Source organism: Acipenser ruthenus, chromosome 21 (assembly GCF_902713425.1).
Source record: "Acipenser ruthenus chromosome 21, fAciRut3.2 maternal haplotype, whole genome shotgun sequence".
Lineage (NCBI taxonomy): Eukaryota > Metazoa > Chordata > Actinopteri > Acipenseriformes > Acipenseridae > Acipenser > Acipenser ruthenus.
This window is the reverse complement of record NC_081209.1, coordinates 20,966,269-20,987,220: the sequence shown is the minus strand read 5'-3', so window position 1 is coordinate 20,987,220 and position 20,952 is coordinate 20,966,269. Positions and strand designations below refer to the sequence as shown.

The 20,952-nt window shown below is 39.3% G+C and overlaps 2 protein-coding genes across 3 annotated transcripts in view; one reads left to right on the top strand and one right to left on the bottom strand.

Moving 5' to 3' along the window:
• Positions 1-1,453: 1,453 nt before the first annotated feature.
• On the top strand, positions 1,454-6,364 carry LOC117428375 (immunoglobulin superfamily containing leucine-rich repeat protein 2-like). Its single transcript, XM_034047275.3, has 2 exons — positions 1,454-1,730; positions 3,188-6,364. The coding sequence occupies exon 2, from the start codon at positions 3,197-3,199 to the stop codon at positions 5,261-5,263; it is 2,067 nt and encodes a 688-aa protein (XP_033903166.3). The 5' UTR covers positions 1,454-1,730; positions 3,188-3,196; the 3' UTR covers positions 5,264-6,364.
• A 1,716-nt stretch (positions 6,365-8,080) lies between these two features.
• LOC117428316 (receptor for retinol uptake stra6-like) overlaps positions 8,081-20,952 on the bottom strand; it is a 33,813-nt gene continuing 20,941 nt past the window's right edge. Inside the window, exons 13-18 of one of the 2 annotated variants that reach the window (XM_058995001.1) lie at positions 19,289-19,422; positions 18,143-18,260; positions 17,231-17,332; positions 16,430-16,593; positions 14,461-14,598; positions 8,081-11,354 (exon numbers count right to left, since the gene is read on the bottom strand). In XM_058995001.1, the coding sequence (XP_058850984.1) occupies positions 11,122-11,354; positions 14,461-14,598; positions 16,430-16,593; positions 17,231-17,332; positions 18,143-18,260; positions 19,289-19,422 (889 nt within the window). In that variant the 3' untranslated portion in view covers positions 8,081-11,121. Of the gene's footprint in view, positions 11,355-14,455; positions 14,599-16,429; positions 16,594-17,230; positions 17,333-18,142; positions 18,261-19,288; positions 19,423-20,952 lie in introns of both variants that reach the window. The other variant, XM_058995002.1, reaches the window with a different exon arrangement.

The window sequence follows — 20,952 nt, the reverse complement described above, 5'->3', positions numbered from 1 at the left end:
TTTTGGACAACACGGTTTATGTTAACGCTCAAGGCAATTTGTAATAACTGCGACACAAACGGTGTTTTCCTTTAAAGAATGTAACATAAACCTTGTGAATTCATTAATGATGTATTTACATTCTACAACTCAGTGCGTTGAAAAATAGTTGATTAGGATGTAGAAATTATTTATCAGCTCAACAAAATAAATAACAGTTTTCACAGCCCTTTACATCTCGAGTTATTTAAAGTTATTTAAAATGTGTTTTTATGAATGGAATGAAGTTTGATATTTAAAGGGATATATATATATATAAAACAATGTAGAACACGTTTCGTGAACACAGTATAAAGCTATATAAAATCATGAACACGATTAACATTTCTTAATAACTAGCTAATTGTCTGTGAACGGAGCCTGCAGTGCAACACTGAGGCGCCCGGATAATCAACTGCACATGTATCTTTTATTCATGTGTTTAATATTGTATTTCTAGAATCGATAACATGTGGAATGGGAAACGTTTGGTTCTAAATTGATTATCTTAAGGCTATAGCCTATCTTAAAGTTTATTATTGTGAACACACACAGAGGCTATGTTTCCGTGGTCCAATACTTACTCTGTAAGAACGTTACTGGAAACAAAAAGCGCAACCTTTCCATCGACCCGTTCAGTCCAGATAACTTACAGTACGCAGAGTGAACCCAGAAGTAAAGCCCCATGAGCGGCGTACCCACATTAATAGCCACCGTGACGTGCAGTGATATTTGCCGAGTAATTCGATTATTTTCTGCTTGCGCTTATGTTTTTCTTCTTCATCCGTTAAGTGTACATACCAGATAAAAATCAGAGCTGATCAAATACAATATTTTATCACAATAACCATAAGCACCCACGTGTTTGCTCTAGCGATTCTATTTAAAAATAACATCACATTAAATAATCACTGATTTTGTTCCTTTGTCTCGTCATCCCTTAGTATTGATTACTTTAGTCCATAAACAAATGGACCGGAGGATGCAATATTGTACAGCGTCAATCTAAAGTGCAGTAGAACGGTGCAACACATTGAGCTGAAACCATTGCAAAGATGATCACAAAGAGACGTCAATCAGAGTTGCTCTCATTCACTTCTACAGTATACTGAAAATAAAATGGGAAGTATTTTTCAACAGGTCGTAGTATTTCATTTAAAACAACTGAATATCTAGCAAAAATAAAAACGACTAAACATATATTCAACTCCGTATGCTAGTTATTTATGCTGAGATATTCCGCATTCTGTAATTATACATGAGGGTTAATTATGGGGTGGATCGGGATGGAATGGGATTCAATGTGAGCCGGTAAAACGTGGTAAAACATCAGCTCATCGATACAATACATATTTAATGCTGAGCAGACTATCCCTGTAGCTTTAACTTTGGAACATATTTAGTAGATGGGTGAGGCTGCGCGCTCACAATCCCACCCCCCTTTCTCTATGGGGGCGGGAGCGCGCGATGAATGCAAGCCAAACTCGTAACGCAGAAAACATCCTCCGGACTGCTCGGCTTCAAACTGGGAGGAAAATGTCTCTTCTGACACCTATTATCACAGATATACCAATTTGCCAAAAAAACATGTAAAACAAACAACTTTATCAAGAAAGAAGACAGCAATTGTTAAATAATTTATTATTTTTTACAAGCTAATACTGTACCTTACAAGACTTTCAGAATATCTAAGGAGTATTCATATCTCACAGGTAAGAATGTTTCCAAGTAAAAGGAACGCTTTTAGTAGTCGGTACTGGTCCGTTGGTTCTTTTTAAACAATCTAGATACAGCTGATATATTTGTACTTGTAATAATGCAATACCACTGTGTAACAGTACATTTAATAATAATCTCTCTCTCTCTCTCTCTCTCTCTCTCTCTCTCTCTGTATATCTATCTATCTGTAAAGATAGATAGATAGATAGATAGATAGAGAGAGAGAGAGAGAGAGAGAGAGAGTGAGAGAGAGAGAGAGAGAGACACACACACGATCAACTATTAAGAGTCATGGGGGGCTTCATTGTAAAGTACTATATAGATTATGTACTGCATTTCTTTTTAAAAAGAATAACGAGTGTCCAATCTTTTGACTGGCCTTTCTTTTCTCATACTGGAGAACAGCAGGGATTAGATCATAATAGAAGAATAATTTGTCTGCAGCACTTTGCCATTTCATCAATTAATATTTCATAAATGTGTCCTTATCTCATTGCTGATATAGAAATATACATGGTAAAATATGCGAAACTTAGAAAACGTAGATTACTGTCGTGATTATAATATCGTCGAAGAAGCAAGATTTAAAAACTTTTTTAATGGTAACTCTTGTTTTCAGCACCATAGACAGCGACCATACATCCGGACAGACACACAGACACATTTGTATACCCTGTAACTAACATACATCCGGACAGACACACAGACACATTTGTTATGCAGGAAAACAAAGGCTTATTTGTATTTGAACTCGTATTTTCTTTTATTATTTCACATTGATGTAAAATGCTGGATATAATTACCTTATGTAACAAACCTGTTCTTTTGTGATGTTTTTTTTTTTTTTTTAGTTTGATGGCTTAATTAACAATGATTTCTTATAACAGATCGCACAGAAATGCAAAATAGTTGTTTTACAACGAACATAATGATAAAACACAACTTAAATACAATGAGTTGAATTTGTTGAATTGTTGTTGGTTTGTTAGTTATATGAATTACCGGGTCACAGTTTGTTGTAGCCTTCGCGCCATAGGTTTAAAAAGACCCTTTATAAAATAGTGTTATTTCTGAAGTGTACTCAATAGAATACCATACACAATTAAACATGTTGAATAAATGCTGTGCTAATTAATGTTGTGTATAATTAAATATCATATCAAAGGTAAGAAAGTGTTTGGCGGTAGTTTATTAATGTTGAAGACTCAGTTGTTGGATATGTGGATTTAATGCTTAAGAATTCCTCTGCATTTCTTTTGCGCTACAGACATAAAAGGTTTCGCTTGATCAAGTTTACAGTTTAATTGGATGTCGCCCTGCATTATTGCCAGGCTAATGGAAATGCTCGCGGGAACTATCCTTTTTTTCAAATCTACAATAATAGTCACATTACCAGCCTGATTTCTAAGCCGTATGCAGACTAATCTAAGAATATATTCATTCCTTTCAGGCAGCGAAGATGACGGCAATATACCTCTGTTACATTTCCTTGTGGTCTGTTTTCATTGGAGTCGCCCAGACCTGCCCGGAGCCGTGCGTCTGTGTGGACAAGTACGCCCACCAGTTTGCGGATTGCGCCTACAAAGATCTGCAGGTGGTGCCCGTGGGCTTGCCGTCCAACGTAACGACCCTCAGCCTCTCTGCCAACAAAATCAAGACCCTGCTGAAGAATTCCTTCGTGAATGTCACCCAGGTCACCTCTCTATGGCTGGCTCATAACGAGATTGTCACCATAGAGAAAGGCACGTTGGCGGTGCTGGTTCAGCTCCGTAACCTGGACCTGAGCCACAACCAGGTTGTGCATTTCCCTTGGGGAGATCTCTACAATCTCACTTCTCTCCAACTGTTGAAAATAAACAACAATAACATGGTTGATCTTCCCAGAGATGCCTTTTCTAATCTCAAGGATCTGAGATCACTGCGCATAAATAACAACATGTTCACCACCATTGCCAAGGGGTCTTTCGACTCTCTGAGCTCCATGTCCCATCTTCAGATCTATAACAATCCGTTTGACTGCACATGCACGCTACACTGGCTGAAAGACTGGGTAGCAAATGCTCTTATTTCTGTTCCAGAGCCAGACCTCATCACCTGTGAAACACCCGAAGACTTAAAGGGAATCCGTATTGTGCAACTGCCCAACTTGGAATGTGTGGCCCCGACTGTTCACATAATGTCCCAACCTAACCTTGAAAACACCCAAATCAACGAAGGCTTTATGCTTATCATGCACTGTAATGTCACGGGAAGCCCAAAACCAGAGGTTAAGTGGAAAATCCGTACTGGAAACCAGGAAATTGAGTTCAATATGCCCATTACAGAGACCAAAAAGAACGATTTGCCTTTGGAGAATTCGAAGCAGGCAGCAAATCGTTTCTTGGTGTTTAAAAATGGGACGCTGGTCATCCCCCGCACAAGTAAACGCGAGGATGGTCGCTATACATGCTCAGCCACCAATGTGCAGGGTAGCGCAGAGAGCTCGGTTAATGTGGCTGTGGCGGGCACCCAGAAACACGCTATCAATGCCATACAAGACGCCATCCTTGACAAGACCCCCACCTCTGAACGTAAACCCGGGGTAAAGGTCTCTAAAAACAATGTCATTAACTGGGCCAAACCAGACGACACTGGCAAGATGACCTTTCCAACCAGGGCAACTTATGGGTCCTTTGGTACTCAGCGTAGCGGCGTGGTGATCTCACCTGGGCAGCCAGCCTTTGGCAAGAAATGCGGTGTCAGTGACAGCACCCAGTACATTTCCAATCATGCCTTCAATCAGAGCTCGGACGAGCTCAAGCAGCATACTTTTGATTTCGGGGTCATTGCCTTGGAAGTGTCTGAAACCGAAGCTAAAGTACAGCTCAATCCCTTCCAAGCGCCCACAGAAAAGGCGCATCTGGAAATGCTGTACCTGTGTATAAATATGGGCAATGGGCACTCTGTGGTTCAATGGTCCAAGATAGAGGATGGTATTAACGCCTATCAATTCCAGGGATTGAACCCCGGTACCAATTACACCCTGTGTCTCACCTATACAGGGGAAGACTGCCAGGTTCAAGTTGTTTTCACTACGAGGAAGAAAATCCCTTCCTTGATGATCATAGTGGTAGTTAGCACCTTCTTGTTGGCTCTTGCCACTGTTCCGCTACTGGGAGCCACCTGCTGCCACCTCCTTTACAAGTATCAGGGCAAGACTTACAAGCTGATCATGAAAGCACACAACCCGGATCAGATGGAAAAGCATATGGCCACCGACTTCGACCCCAGGGCTTCTTATGTGGAATCGGAAAAGAACTACAACCCCAGTGATTTGGAAGAAGACGAGGTCGAGAGGGAAGAGGGGGAAGGGGAGGGGGGAGCGGAGGGGAGTATGATAAATGAATCCATCCCCGGGTCGCAATCCAAAGCCAACCAAGAAGAATTCGAGGTGGGGTCCGAGTATAGCGATCGATTACCACTAGGGGCCGAGGCTGTCAATATCTCCCAAGAAATCAATGGCAACTATAGACAGACGGCCCGCTGATAAGTCTGGCTTCTTCAGAGTAAACGTGTAAAATACTTACAAGTAGTTTAAAAAAAACAGGAATTTTCTCAACCATTGTTTCATGTGAGCCCTAGTAAAGGAGATGCGTTTTTTAAACCCATCAGACTATTTATAATTGAGGGTATGAGAATGGAAACAAAATTAAAGATCCCACTCGGGTTTTGGACTTGTGAGTTAAATTCCGCTAAATAATCGTGCTATGACATAAACTTCAGGGAAATATTTGTTTAATTTTTCACATAAACAAATACACGACCGTTTTGTGGTTATGGTTCAAAGCGGCAACTTATAACATGTAAAAGTACAGGACATCAAAGATAATAACTATCAGGCTACTACTGAACTAGACACGATTTACTGCTAATGGCTGTGCAGAAAGTGTGTTCGTTTATTATAAGCGCCCGTCTCCTTTATTCAGGGCTCCGGCCAACATAACCCCATTGTGGTTTTCGCGTGCCCTTGTTTCAGCCGGTTGTGGTGCTGGACAGCGGCATCGCCCCTGTGTTTGTGCATCGACTGTTTTCATATTCTGTGAGATCGAAAGGGTTTCACTGTTAAACCGTAGCCAGGCATGTGAAAGTGCTGGAAAAAAAACCTCCAGATCACTTACAACCAGACAGTGTTAAATGTACCGTGGAGTTCTGAAAATGTGTGACTTTACTCTCTTTCAGTATATGGATGCTTAATATCCCTCGCTTTTTTCAAGCGGTTTCTAATCTCTTGTCCTCTTTTTGTTAAAGAATCTTGTCCATGGTATGTCACACATAGGTATTTGAAAAGTGTGTTTTCGATATATAGCGTATACGACATGTTAGATATTCTTAATGTCAGTCAATGTGATGTAAACCGTGTACGGTAACTCTTTTTTTATTGAAATGAAATGGTTAATTTTGTCTACAAAGTTATGCATTTGAACGTTTGAAAGAATTCTGTGTTAAATAATTGACAATAGTGGATTTTTTGGTGACTAAATGTCAAACGTTGTTATAAAAATAAAAAAAAAATCCAAAAGTTTTTTTTTTATTATTTTTATATATGATTTTATGTACGTGAAATTAATAAAAATATTGGGAAAAATTATGTCGGTTCTTTTTTTTTCTTTTTAAATTCAATGTTATTTAAATTACAATACAAGTGCCAATCATAGAAAATACAATACTTAGAATCTGGAATACATTTAGTCCGTTTTTCTTTATAAAACCAGAGCGTCATCATTTTAAATATATACAAGTATGAAACGAAACCAGTATTTAAAATGTGCCGGAAGTAAACCAGTATTTATAGTCCAATGTTGCAAACGAAGACCTTTTCGGTACGATCCGGTATATTTATATAGCCTAAAGAAAAAACACCGCACCCTTTCCCACTGTATTGTTCTTGTCTTTGTTCATATGTGCAGAGGCCTATATGTTAGAGAAAATAGGCTTTTTAAAAAACACTTGTAATATTTATTTTTTTAAACACTTGTGTTTAATTCTCTAAGCATTAAATACTATTATGTTACAGATCTGCAGCAGTATAATTTAAGATTCTGTAGGCGATTAATAATTAAATGTATTTGTAAAATAATAAACTGTTACTATTTTTTTTTTTACTGTGTCTTAACAAATGTAATCGTTTCTGTATCTGACATTTTGTATTTTAGATCCACTTTTTCGGAATATTTATAATTCTAATTCAGTTCAGTTTTGATCATAGTCTATTGTAGGACATACCGGAAAACTATCTAAATGAATACTATAACGTTTCATTTGATAACATGTTATATTAAAACTAATACCCTCACTTCTCCTTAAATACAGATGTGTTAGTCTAATTCATTAAAGACTACCCGCCCTGTTTCATTGAATGCATGATATCCAGAAATAATACGCTTTTGGTAAATGGCAAATCAGTTTAATATTCCACCAGTCCACAAACCACAATATTAAGAAATAAAAAATGCTTTAAATAATAATACGCGGTAGTGGTAGTGATAAAGCTAGTTTTGAAAATACCTGTTTACTTTAATGAAACAAAAAGGTGAATCTAGCCTTCTCCAGTATTAGATTCCATGTAAAGTTCTGTTTGCAAACTCTAATACTGTACTGTATAGAACCATATCTTTGGAATCCATAATTGGGTTGATTTCTATGAAGAACAATTCCTATTATAGTGAATAAAATAAACGTCTATTTAATGGGTTACAAATATAACCATTTTACCGAGGGAACCTTGAATTACTTGAACAGATACACCTTTTTCCCGTGAATGTGCATTTATTTGAAAGAAAACAGTAGTACAACTACATTAAACTCCTTTTAATTTTAACAATGTCGATGATGAGAAACGCACAGCCGAGTGGTACGGCACACACTCAATCCACGTGTTATATCATGTACTATATATTATGTACTTTTACTTGCCTAAAGCCCCTCGGGTATCGTTATTGTTCACATATATACATTCCTATTGCGATCTTAGCTGCTAATCTGCGGTCTATGTCTATGAAATCTGCCAGTTATCTTTGCATAGGGATGTCTGAATTTGTAAACAATATGTTGCCAGAAACATTTTTAGTAGGAAGACTATGGGACCAATCAGACCAGCTGCCCATTTTCCAGGATATTACCATATCTTATGACTCGGACCATTGTTCAAAGCGTTTGAAAATTCTACCTATACACTGAAAGTCTAATATTTAATAAAACAAAAATCTTACGCAATAGTTTAAAACACATTTTAGTATTAATAACACCTAAAGTGTATTTTAGCAAACTTTTTTTGCCACTCAAATAATTCAAACAAACACCAACACTGTGTTGACAATTTTTAATTTGGCTTTACATTATAACGTATACAAAATCAAACCAATCAAAGATTTGCTGCTTCGCTTTAGCGGTTCTCTTGCCCAAATTGCACGACATGACACAGTAAGAGACATCGTACACACGACTTGCTGCTAACTTGTCTGGGAACCAGTTTAGGCCCTTCCTCTTTTGATAAACAACATGGATCACGTTTAGACCCGTCCACTGCTCTGAGAAGAATGAGGAATATGGGTTGCACCAATACACCATTATTTGCAATCCAGCAGGTCCACAGGGCCCCAGATGCAGCATGTCACAGCGGTACACAATGTATTAATACATTTATTATTCAACACCAGCAAGGTTTACTGACAAACCCTAATCGTTCCAGGTTCCTCAGAACGCAGACCTATTTTTCAAAATCTCTTGATCGCTGGGCTACCATCATGTCCAGTTAGGGCGTTGCTATGTTTCAAGAGATTGAGTCTACGTGTTACTATGGAAGTGGTGAAATCGAGTGCGCTGTCAGCAATACAGATACAATAACAGGTACAGTATATAGCCTGCCTCAATATTTATAACATCATGTGGTTTATTTGTTAACACCACATACTACATACATGTTAAAATAACTCATTGCAATTTTAGTCTTATTTCAGTGCTACGTTGGTGTTTACCCTTGACATTGTAGCATTTCCTGTTGTTGTTTTACACTTGACATTAGACTCTTGGCTTGTATTAGAAACGTTGAACAATAACCTATTAAATCAGAGAACCTAGCTGGTATGATTCAAGACTAAATAGCATGGCTTACATTTCTAACAATGCCATCAGAGTCTGTCCGATTCACTGAACTGAATAACAATTTTCTAAAAATGCAAATTCAAAGCAGACAGCATAATTACACTGCCAGTTTATGAGTCCAGCTTTTATTTTAAATGTTCTCTGACAACCAAACATGGAAGTAATGTATTCTTGTTCTTAAGATTGTGCCATTATTGTGGCCTAGGGTCCCTGTTTGCTTATGAACTACCCTTGTGAAAATCGTTAGTATCATTTGCAGTAACACCTACTCCAACACGATATTAGGAGATGGATAATGCCCACAATCAAAGCTGAATTAACACATGCAGATACCAATGATGTTTACACCACAGACACCAGTACAGACCATCTGCAATGCTGTTCAAAAAAGGACTGACTCTATACATTAGTAAATTACTTCACTGAGTCGCATGCAATTAATGATTCAATATGATTGAACAATGGGGTGGGGCATCAATGTTTGTGTTGATAGCACAGCTTATCCATCTCCAGTTCAGTCAATCACTGCTGGATCGCGTGAAAGAGGGTGGTGAAATGCAGACATTTTCATATATTCAGCCCTTGAAACGTATTGGTTGAGAAGAGTGGCAAATGATATCCCACAGGCTTGTGCAAACATCTTGTACATACAGTACTATGACAAGTTGTCTAGATGTTGCGATAAATCGAAAGGAAATTTTAAATTGTAATAAAGGTTAATGGGTGTATGGCTTATTTTCTGTACTATTTAAAGTTAATTATTTCATTCACAGGACCCAGGTACAGTACATTCTACAGTATAATTCAGACAATTATATCATTGATTAAGTGAAATCATGGGGGGTGGAAATATTTTAATAATCTAAACAGCAAGGATTTTAATAACACCACCCTAAAATGACATTTGACCCTTCCCACTATATTGTTGTTGTGTGTAGTGATGACAATAATGGTGATCAATACATCACCCCTAGAGGAAAACACAAGCTGGGTTAATACAGAGGTGAAGAGCGGCTGCATTTAGATTCACCACGGTTTAGATCATCAAAATAGACCCGTGGTGTCAATAGCAAAGTGTGTTAATAACTGTGGGCCCTTATAGGTATTCAAGTGTAGGCAATTTTCTTTACAATCATCCTTGAATATCTCAAATGGCTAAAGAACACCCCTGGCAACAGACTAACAGGACAACATTGAAAAAGGCATCCCATACTGAAAAGCAACATGTCTAGGATACATATATGCCATCTACATTTTCTTATATGCAATTTATAATGAATATTTCTTAGTTATGTGTGTTCTCTATATTCTATAATGTTGTTTCTGATTAGATCATAATTACTAACTAATGCCATTTTCCACCACTTCTTAAAGCTGAATTTCTGAAGTGAGGTGGTTTTTAGAAATTACCACTAGGGGAATGCAACTGTAATTTCACCCCCTCTGTAACGGAGTTAGTGATTGGAAAAAAACCGGTCACAGTGCTCATTATTGGAATGGAATGAAGAATCTGTTCAGAACAGGTATTTGAGATTCTTCAGATAAACTCTAAGCAGCTCAAAGCCATTAAGGCAGATTTAAAGAAAAATAACTTTGATAGACATAAACCAGAACGCTCAGACTGACTGCAAATACACTGGCGTAGTAAGGGAAACGCAGAAGAAAATAACATTTGAATCGACTTACTCCTTAAGAAATGTGGATGGGATATTTTTCAATAAAGGTATTGTTATCTTGAAGCCCTTCTTCAGTGTCCATACACAGTGTTTACAGCTTGTTGCGTAAAAACACTCTTACCTTAGAGAACGTTCACAAACACTCTTTAAATAAAAACAGTTCTTAAATAAAGCTTGAGTTGGTTTAGTGAATAAAATCCTGTATCCCATATTTCAGGGGACCTTAAAGCTGTGCTTGTGGTCAAAGTTGTGTCCACAGTATGGTGCCCCCAACACCAACTGACATACTTATACTGCAACACTAAAGTCATTTCAATATACTACTCGCTGTTTTGGGGCCATTTGATAAAATCTGTACTTTAAAGTAATGTAATTTATTTTTTTGTTTGTTTTTAAATAAGCAGGTCGACAGAGTAATATTATCTTGCCCTCGAAACAAAATAACTTTGGAGGACCAAAAATTGACCTTAAATTATATATAAATCAAATACATTTGCAGTGTACTTCGAATGTATGTATTTATTTTTCGTAAGTGCAGCTATTTCAATATTCTTTTCTTCTCAGTGTTTCACACGTCATTTGATTTTGTGTCTGTTTTCTCGGGTTCGGAGCCGCTTTCCTTTGTGGTTCTGTTCAGTGTCCCGTTCAGAAAGGCCTCGGAGCTCTGCGTCTGGAAGTGCTTTCGTGACGTCACCAGCGAGGGGTTGTTCACCAGGGTAAAGACGAGCCACCACCTCCCTCGAGCCCTCCTGGAATTGGAGATCATCTTCTGCTTCTTGTCTTGCTGCACCAGCTGAATCCCTGCAAGTTCAATATAAATGTTACACCATCCCAGTAGCTTGAACAGTACATAGACTCAAATGCCATTTCAAAGATGTTTTGTTCAATAGCTGAAATGCCTTATGGGGTGGTCACATGAACAAATAACGATTGTGGTGGATGTTTACCCTTTCTGGAGATCTAACCAAATACATAGTGAAATTGTAATGGATAGTGTTGTTTGAAGCACTGTTTGATTTTGACCTCTGTTGGTTGGTGAGATGCTATATTAAAAGCTCTAAAGCCACAAATGAAGATAAGCCTGGCTCTTATGCACAGTGGTTAAGGGCAACATGGGAAGTGCATGCAACACATCCCATTCTCAGAAACTGAAGGAATGCTGCACCATACTGTGTGGCTGGTGGTGCACCATGGCCGCATGTACCACCAATTTCATTTCACCAAATTCACTTAATGCAAATTCCATCACAGTGTTCCAGAGGTGAATCAATCAATCAATGCATTATTCCACTGTACCACCTAGCCTGCACTGTTTTCTGATCTTAAAAAAAAAAAAAAGGTTTTATACTGGTAAAATACTTTGAATGGACTCAGTTTCATGGAGGATTGGGCAACAGTATGTCTGTTAGTCAGTTTTCATGCTTGAATGACAGCAAAGACCCCGTCTCATCAGCCATATCCCCAGACGCACGATGAACATATTGGCTGCACAGGCAACTCATTGCTTTTGCCCTTTGGGCTCTGGGAATGGGAAGCACACTCAATTAGTGTGACCCATCTGTGTACTAAAATGATCTACATAGTAATGTGTTTAATTAAATACATCTATCTTTACATCTCTCTCTAATACAGTAGAATGATTTATTCATGTTAAAATAATCAGATGCATCTCTGTATCTATGTACACATCTATTATTGTTCAGAGGTGATACATGAACATCCCTCACTGATTACCGGGTCCAATTACTTCAGGGGTGGAAATCTGCAGCGAAGTTTATTCTCCAAAATTGCAGACAGAGAAATCACTTCTGAGACTGTGCCTCATGGTACATGTCTGCCAGCGAATCACCCAATACTGTATACACACTCTTTCTTCAAGTCTGTCATATCTGCTATCTTACCCATTGTGACTGAAAGTAACCATTGGGAGATGCTACCACAGCCAATGCAGCGCTCCCTGTGGAATGCCCCGTGAAGACCGATGACTTTGCTCAGCCAGGAATGCAAACCTACCTCTCCCCTGACTGTAGGACTCCCCCTGCACACGACACGCCCGTGCCTTTACCAATGGAGCCACGTTAGGGACCCTCATGCAACTTTTATACATTACAGAAATACACAGCAGGGTGGCCATTTGTTTAACAAAATAATCAGTCATGTTAGACTTTTTTTTTTTTTGGTCCAACATCTGTTGCCTTGCTCCCAAAGGTCCTCAAAAAGTGCAGAAAGTATCTCTCTAATCCCATCATGGATTGCTGGATACCCCCCAATGCTCAAATGATATCCACTACTTTGCGTTGCTAAGATGGCGAACACGGTCACCTGCAGTAAGGACTGAAGTGGCATGTTGCTATGTCAGTATGGCTCTGGATCTACAAAGCAACCTATGTGAAAAAAACACATAATAAAATACTAAAGCCTTATCACTGTATAAACCAGAGGAGGGACACCATGTGGGGGCCACTTTAGTAAGTATAAAATCGCTGTGGATCACGATATTAGCACCTTTATTCCTAAAACATTTTTTTTTTTTACTTATAGGATAGCCTATGATATAATGAAACAATTTAAAAAATTTGTGTTTCCATCATATCCCCTAGATTGGTTAAAAGGGTTACAATCAGTAACTGCTATCTATTATTCACTACATAGGTGCTGCATGTATAAATCTTAATATTTAAATTTAACAAACTTACATGAATGAGGCTTATTGTATGCATGTATGTAGGGAATGTTTTATATGAAGCATGTACTGTATCACAATATGGCCAGTACAGTATATATGTATCATATTAAATACAAATACCCTACTACTAACTCACTTTCCATACAGAAATGTATTCCGATCACTCCACAATTCCACGAGCAGGTCATAAAAGGTGTTTAAGACAATGATATGTTTCAGTTTTTTTTGCTCTTTCTGTCCCTGCCCAGTTCAGATGCATTACTGAGTGCCTCTCAATTTGCCTAGACCACTGACAGCGCCCATCTCCACTCAAGCAGGAGAGCTAAGGGACCAAAGTATGAATACAGAACAAACGGCTTCAAGCTGTCCAGACTGCCAATCCCTCGCCCCTTTACAGCTCTCAAATGTGACATTACTGTAGAGGTTTCTTTATGTGGGAATACTGTCTGAGCCGAGTCTGGTTTCTCTTCTGTTTTATGAAAACTTCATTAGCTTACAGTTTAAACAGCCCATTTCAGGTCTGTCCTCACAGTGACCCGGACTTCAAAGGCAACACAGTGTATCTTCAACCCATCTTCAATCCATGAAGCGTGTAGTTATAGAAACACGTCTATGTATTGGCATACAGGGGAAAAAATATAGGGCAGCTTTTAAATGACCATTAACCAATCAGATTGTTCTATATACAGTCAAGTTCTTCTCTAATTCTTGAAGGGGAGTGTGTATTTGATAATGGTGACTTTTGAAATGTAAACAGCATTACTGCATAAGGAACACAGGTTTTCCCTCAGAACTGGTTTAAGCATTTTAATTTCAAGGTAGCGTTAAGACCTGTCATTAAAACAGACCCCACTGTGTATATATGCAATAATAATAATAATAATAATAATAATAATAATAATAATAATAATAATAATAATAATAAATGTGGCTGTTCTGGTATATCAGTGCTGTTCTGGTATAGCAGTGCTGTTACTGTGCTGTTCTGGTACAGCAGTGCTGTTCTGGTATAGCAGTGCTGTTACAGTGCTGTTCTGCTATAGCAGTGCTGTTACAGTGCTGTTCTGCTATAGCAGTGCTGTTCTGCTATAGCAGTGCTGTTACACTATAGCAGTGCTGTTACAGTGCTGTTCTGCTATAGCAGTGCTGTTCTGGTATAAAGCTGATCGAGTAGGCAGCTCCTGCTCACTCTCACGGCTCACGAAGTGGCGGGTACCTGACCTTCCTCCACGACGCTCATTTTCTGTCCCGCGGTGCCCTCGGAGGCTGGAGGCTGGAGCAGCACGCTGCAGAAAGCTTTCATCACAGGGTGGGACTGGCTCACCTCAATCTTCAAGTAATGCACGTAACAGCGGTAGCCTGTCGCAGAGAAAGAATAGATGCATTACATTGACTCACCCAATACAACCCAACAGAGGGCCTTCATCTACAGTCGCTCACTGCCAATTCATTTTCATGCTAAAATGTTATCTAGCTTCTTTGAAGTGAAATCAAGTGAACTCCCTTTAATAGCCTGCACTGAATGTATCATTGGGGGAACGAGGGAGTGTGAATATTTACTAATTATTTACTTCTTACCTGGTCAGTATATTTCCTGAACATTGAATTTAAAATGGTTGACTACAGCTTTGACGTTTCTACTGTGATATTTGCCCTGTTACTAGTACCTAGAACAGGTAACTTCCTAGTTCCTTCACCAAATTAAAAGCATAGCTACGAATTCCACTGACATATATATTTTTTAACCTACCTTATTATCTACATAACCAAGAGATTCATTATGTAAAATCTGTAAAAATCAGCCAATTGGAAAAAAAAACCTAAAGTAAGGCGGCTTTTTAAATGCTGCAGTTAGAGGAAGTCAAGCAAGTAATACAAAACACACCAATGCTACTAAATTCCCAGGCCATTAGCACAAATGTGCCATGAAAAAAAAAAAAGCTTTTAAAATAAGCACAATCATTTCGTCTCCTGATTCACTGACACCCCAGTTAACAGAAGCTTTAACAAATCTATTCCACCAATGTAATGTTTCTGTAAATGTAGCAGCATTTTTTAGTGGAAACAATATATTTTTGTGGCCATGACACACAAGCACGTTGTCACGCTAGATGAGGATTTTGTCTTACTCTGCACCCTACCCTAAAATAAGTGTCTATTTCTGGCCATCTGCTATCTTGTACGGGTGTCTGGCTCAATGCGTTTGATGCCTTTTTATTACATCTAAACCATGTGAGTCAAACATAATGACTTGGGGGAATAGGGCCCCTCCTGTTCAGTTTTATACCCCCACCCCCTCAATACTGATTTGCTTTTCATTTATTTTTCTCCCTTGCTCTAATCTTGCTACCTCTGTTTCCCATAGAATCAAATCAGAGAACTTCCCACCAATCCTTCGCAAAGCAGTGGGGATCCTGAAGCCAAAAGATACTGCAGTGAGCCAGACGGTACATCAAAGACACCCCATCCAACACCACGCATGAATTCAAATGGAGTTTATTATACTCTGGGTTGCATGTGTCTGGTATGTGGTTTGGATGCTAGCTAGCGGGATTTTCGTTATGAAACAAACAAACCAAAAAAAAACTACAGTGATATCAAAGATGTAATGTTTTTTTTTTTTTTTTTTTTTCTGGCACTCAATTGAAATATCAAAGACTTGGCAAGACTGGAGTGTGCCACCCTTGTACTGGACTGTATTCTATAGAACCACACTCTCTCAGCAAGGTAGATTGAGCCAGAACAAAGGCAATGCAGCCTGGCACAATCTGCTGGCCGTGCAAAAAACTAACAAGAATTGTAACACTTTTGTATACCTCTTAATAGCACTAGCAACATTATTACTCCCAGAAGGTTTGTGAAAATCTTCCTGGCAGCTAATCATTTCCTGTGCTGTAGGTCAGGTTCATTCCAATGGTTTACTTGATCTGCAGCACAAGGGGTGATTGGGTGGAGGTAGCAGCTCTTCAAATCTAAAAGCAGCAGAATAACAGGAGGGGAGGTGTGCGAACAAGTATATCAGTGAGATGACACGGCTACTAAGCTATCAGTAAAACATGGACCTGTAGCGTACCAGAGTTCAGAGTTCTAGGGTGGTTAAGCATTGCTTTACAATGGAGAGCTGCTCTACCACCAGCAGGAGAGGGCATGCTGATACAGTGATAAAGACACTGGCAGTAAGCAGACATACCTGGGTCGAAGGACTCCACACCCCGGTTTAGCAGGCTGATGTCCAGCCGGCCCAGGTGAATGATGTTGAAGAGGCCAGTGATTACAATCCTCCACACCCCCAGGAGAACCCCCACCAGAACATTGACAGGGAACAGCAGGTAGGTGAGCAGAAACAGCCCCTGTCTACATGAAGGGAGAGATGTTTTCATCAGCACAAGCTAGCATTGCATCGATCAACTTATAACCGTGTCCCATAGTAAAAGCATAGCAAACTATAATAAATCATAGTGAAAGCATGGTAAAGCATTGGAAAGTCTAGAGGTATGATAAACATGGCAAACTGTTAAATACAGAGTATAACTGTGGGGAAAGCATGGGAAAAGTGCAACATGCACTGTGGTAAACTTTCATAAAGGTATACGCAATATCAATTAGTCAGTGTACAGTATCTTGTATTTGTACACTATTTGTATTTCCATAAAAACAAAAAAACTTATTGTGCAACAATTGTGAACAGTTTAAATGTTTATATTTATATCACTTGCGTTTGACAAATACAGCTCTAAAGATTCCTGTGACCTAATCACTTCCTGGGTAGTAGGTCACAAGGCCCGATTGTAAATCTGAGCAACAACACAGGAAGTGATCTGGTACCCCTCTAAATGGGTGGGCATTTGAAACACAGCTTAATAGAGGAAAGTGGAGCTCTGCCCTTTGTAAGCAGCCCTGTGGATTTTTGGCCTCCACAGCTGCACTGGTGCACACAGAATTACAGTAGAACACATTGGGGTGTTGAGAAGCTTGCTGTGAGCGGTCCTACCTGTTGTCCAAGTCTCTCGTCCCGGCATCCTTTTTAAGGAAGGCAAACTTGGCCATCACATGCTGAACAATCACAACTAAACACAGCATCAGCCAGAAGGGCCTGTGGGAAGAAACAAGGTGCAAATAGCTCTGGGAACACTGTGACAGTGGTGCTTTACAGCAGGCCACTAAAACAAGCTCCAAATAAACGGTTTCAGTTATTCAAGTCAAACTTATCTAGAGGCAGTTCAAAAACAAGTGCAGTTCAGATATCTAATGGAGTGTTAAGCCAACGGTTCAAAAATGTATTTTCAACCCCTGAAGATGCTTCCTGTTACTTAATCAAACGCAGTAGTCCATACTCACGACAGCAGTCTCTGCTATCAGACCATGGTATCAGGATGAAGCAGATCATCTCAAACGTATGGAAACATTTGCATATCCAGAATAAACGTTGAGCGAGGACTGAAAGATTCTCCCTGCAGTAAAATCATTCTCTGCAGTGTAAAAATATGCTTATTACTGGCAGAATATGGGCAGCCACAACAGAAACTGTGTATGTGTTAACTGTTGCAACCTTACCATGCTAATCTCATTGCTTCATACAGGGCACTCATCCCAGGGTGGTTTACAAACTAAAAGCAGCTGACGCAGTTAAAGAAAAGCATGACTTAACCCTAACCTTAAAATCATTAAATGTCTCTGCATTCCGAATTACATTAGACAGGGAGTTTCAGAGAGGTGGAGCACGATGCAAATCGCCATGGCACCGGGGCTCTAGAATGAAATTCCAGCAACTACAAGGCGGCTACAGAATTATACATTTCTGCCAAACACAGTTTTGTGCGAAAGTACGGAATCCATGCTTTTTTTTCTATTAGTTGTGTAAGGAGAAATCCACAGGCAAGGAGCACGGCTGCCCAGTACTCACCACATGACCTTGAGGATTCGGAAGAGGATGAGGTTCTTGCCGTACAGTATGGGAATCAGGATCAGGAACACGAACCACAGGATACAGATAAAGAAAACGAGCGTCTGAATCAACAGGGCTGTGGAAACAATGTATTTGACAGACAGAAGTGCTTTTAAATAGTCTGCTTAGTATTTTAAAATATGATTGGATTACTTAGGTACTTAGGTCACTGTGACCTACATCCACCAGGGTAAAAATGTGATTCTGATACTCTCAATGACATGTGAAAAAGAATGTCCTAACCAAGTTTCATCAGAATCTATACCCAGTGTGGAATTTAAAAACATCTTTACATAATAGTTTGCTGTTAATTTCTGAGGATTTGAAATGGCACAGGGAGAGGGGCAGCACTAAATATTATTTACAATTCAATTCCAAAGCAGTGATAATCAGTGCATTACACATTCCCCTTTTTCCATTGCGAGAATGGCAGACAACCTGCATTAGTGCTGGATAGCAAGATAGGTGTCCTCAGACTGGTCTGTGAGCCAGGTAGTCCCTATGATGTGTGATGTTCCTGGCACCACGGTACCCTCTTGATCTCCTGCACTCAAATGCTTAAACTGTCTTGCTCATCATCACAGGATAAGCTCGAGAGAACGCATCTTGTTTTGTTTGACAGGCTTATTCTTTGAAAGGCTTTGAAATGGGATGCCTGCTGTTATAAACCATCATCCAATCTCATCAAACCTTAAATGTAGCGTATATTCCCCAGGGTGCAGACGCTGCTGTTTAGGCTATGATTTACTAACATCTCATGACAGCATCATGAGTTACTTTAAGGAGGAATTACCAAGGTTTTAAAATCCACTTTCTCAGCTCTTATTAGCATAAGCAATCTTGTCACTGGTGGCTGCGATACTTTAATTCAGAATATGCTGTTCTTTCCAAGTACAATCTAAACTGCCTTACTGTGGCACAGGAAGTAATAAAGTACAACAGCTGCTAAGCTTTCTATATAGTGATGAATTGAGGATGTTAAACTATGATGTCATCGACATGGTCAGACCATTATCACAGGCATGACTCTCCCTGGTATTATGTCATCACTAGGTTGTGTAAAGTGACCATGTGGTTGCTATTGTACAGTCACCACTGCATTACCTATACAGACGAGTGCAGCCTGGTAGCTGGTGAAACCCATCCAGCAGACGATGGCAGGCCGGGACGGTCGGATGCTTCTCTGGCGATTGTAGACACTGTAAATGTCCCCTCGGTACAGACCTTTCAGGTTAGATCTGAGAGGAGATATCAATACAGAAACAAGTACACAGTGCAGAAATAGAAACCATTGCTTATGTAGGATAAATGAAGTATGCACGAAACAGTCTGAATATTTTCACTGTCATATACTGACAAACATAAAAATAATAGATTTACATCTTAAAGGTATAGTAAATAACGCATGTGGTAAAGCTTTGTGAATACGTCCAGATAGTTCAAATAAAAAGAGAGCAGTTTTTTTATTGTACATGACGCTGCAAAACAAGTCACAAGCACATCAGTAAATTAGAGTGTATTAACATTGTGTTAATGTATAACACTAAACACACCACTTAAGATGACATGCCTAAGCTTTAAAACCCAAAGTAAAAAGTGCAGAGGCTCCACTTTTGAAAAACAAGGTGGGTTCATTGAGAGTTCAAACTAAAAGAGCATTACTGGTAAATTAGAAGTTCTGGCAAATTCAATACGTTTCTGGGCTTTTCAAAATTACAAATGGTACATTGAAATTTCATTCTGTTTGATATTTTATTTTAAAACACAGAAACTCAAAATCAATTATTGTAAGGTGACATTGGTTTTATGTTGGGAAATATTTTTAAGAAAAATAAACTGAAATATCTTGCTTGCATAAGTATTCAACCCGTGCTGTGGAAGTTCCCAGTTTACACCGATGAAAGAAATTGCCCTAACGAGGACACAATTACCTTACCATTGGCCTCCACCTGTGAACCATTAAAGTTGCTGTCACATTTTCTGAATAAAAACCCCACTGTTGAAGGATCATTGGTCAGGCTGTGAATCTGAAGGAAAATGAAGACCAAAGAGCATTCTACAGAAGTTAGAGATAAAGTAATACAAATGCATAGATTAGGGAAAGGGTACAAAATAATATCCAAGTGTTTGGATATCCCAGAGGATAACACTGCATAACACTGGCCTGTATGGGAGGGTGGCAAGAAAGAAGCCGTTACTCAAAAAGTACCATCTGAAAGCATGTCTGGGAGTTTGCCAGAAAGCATGAGAGTGACCCAGCTGCGATGTGGGAAAAGGTTTTGTGGTCAGATGAAACCAAGATAGAGCTTTTTGGCCAAAACTCAAAGCGCTATGTGTGGCGCAAACCTAACAATGTCCATGCCTCAAGACACACCATCCCTACAGTGAAGTATGGTGGTGGCAGCATCATGCTGTGGGGATGCTTCTCATCAGCAGGGACTGGGCATCTTGTTAAAATTGAAGGAAGCATGGATGGAGCAAAATACAGGGAAATACTGCAAGAGAACCTGCTTCAGTCCGCTAAAAAACTGAAGCTTGGGAGGAAATTCACCTTTCAGCAGGACAATGATCCCAAGCACAAGGCCAAAGCAACATTGGAGTGGCTCAAGAACAAAAAGGTGAATGTCCTACAGTGGCCCAGTCAAAGTCCTGATCTCAATCCCATTGAGAATCTGTGGCACTATTTGAAAATTGCGGTCCACAAGCGTCGTCCAACCAACCTGAACAACCTGGAGCAAATCTGCCAAGAAGAATGGGCCAAAATCATT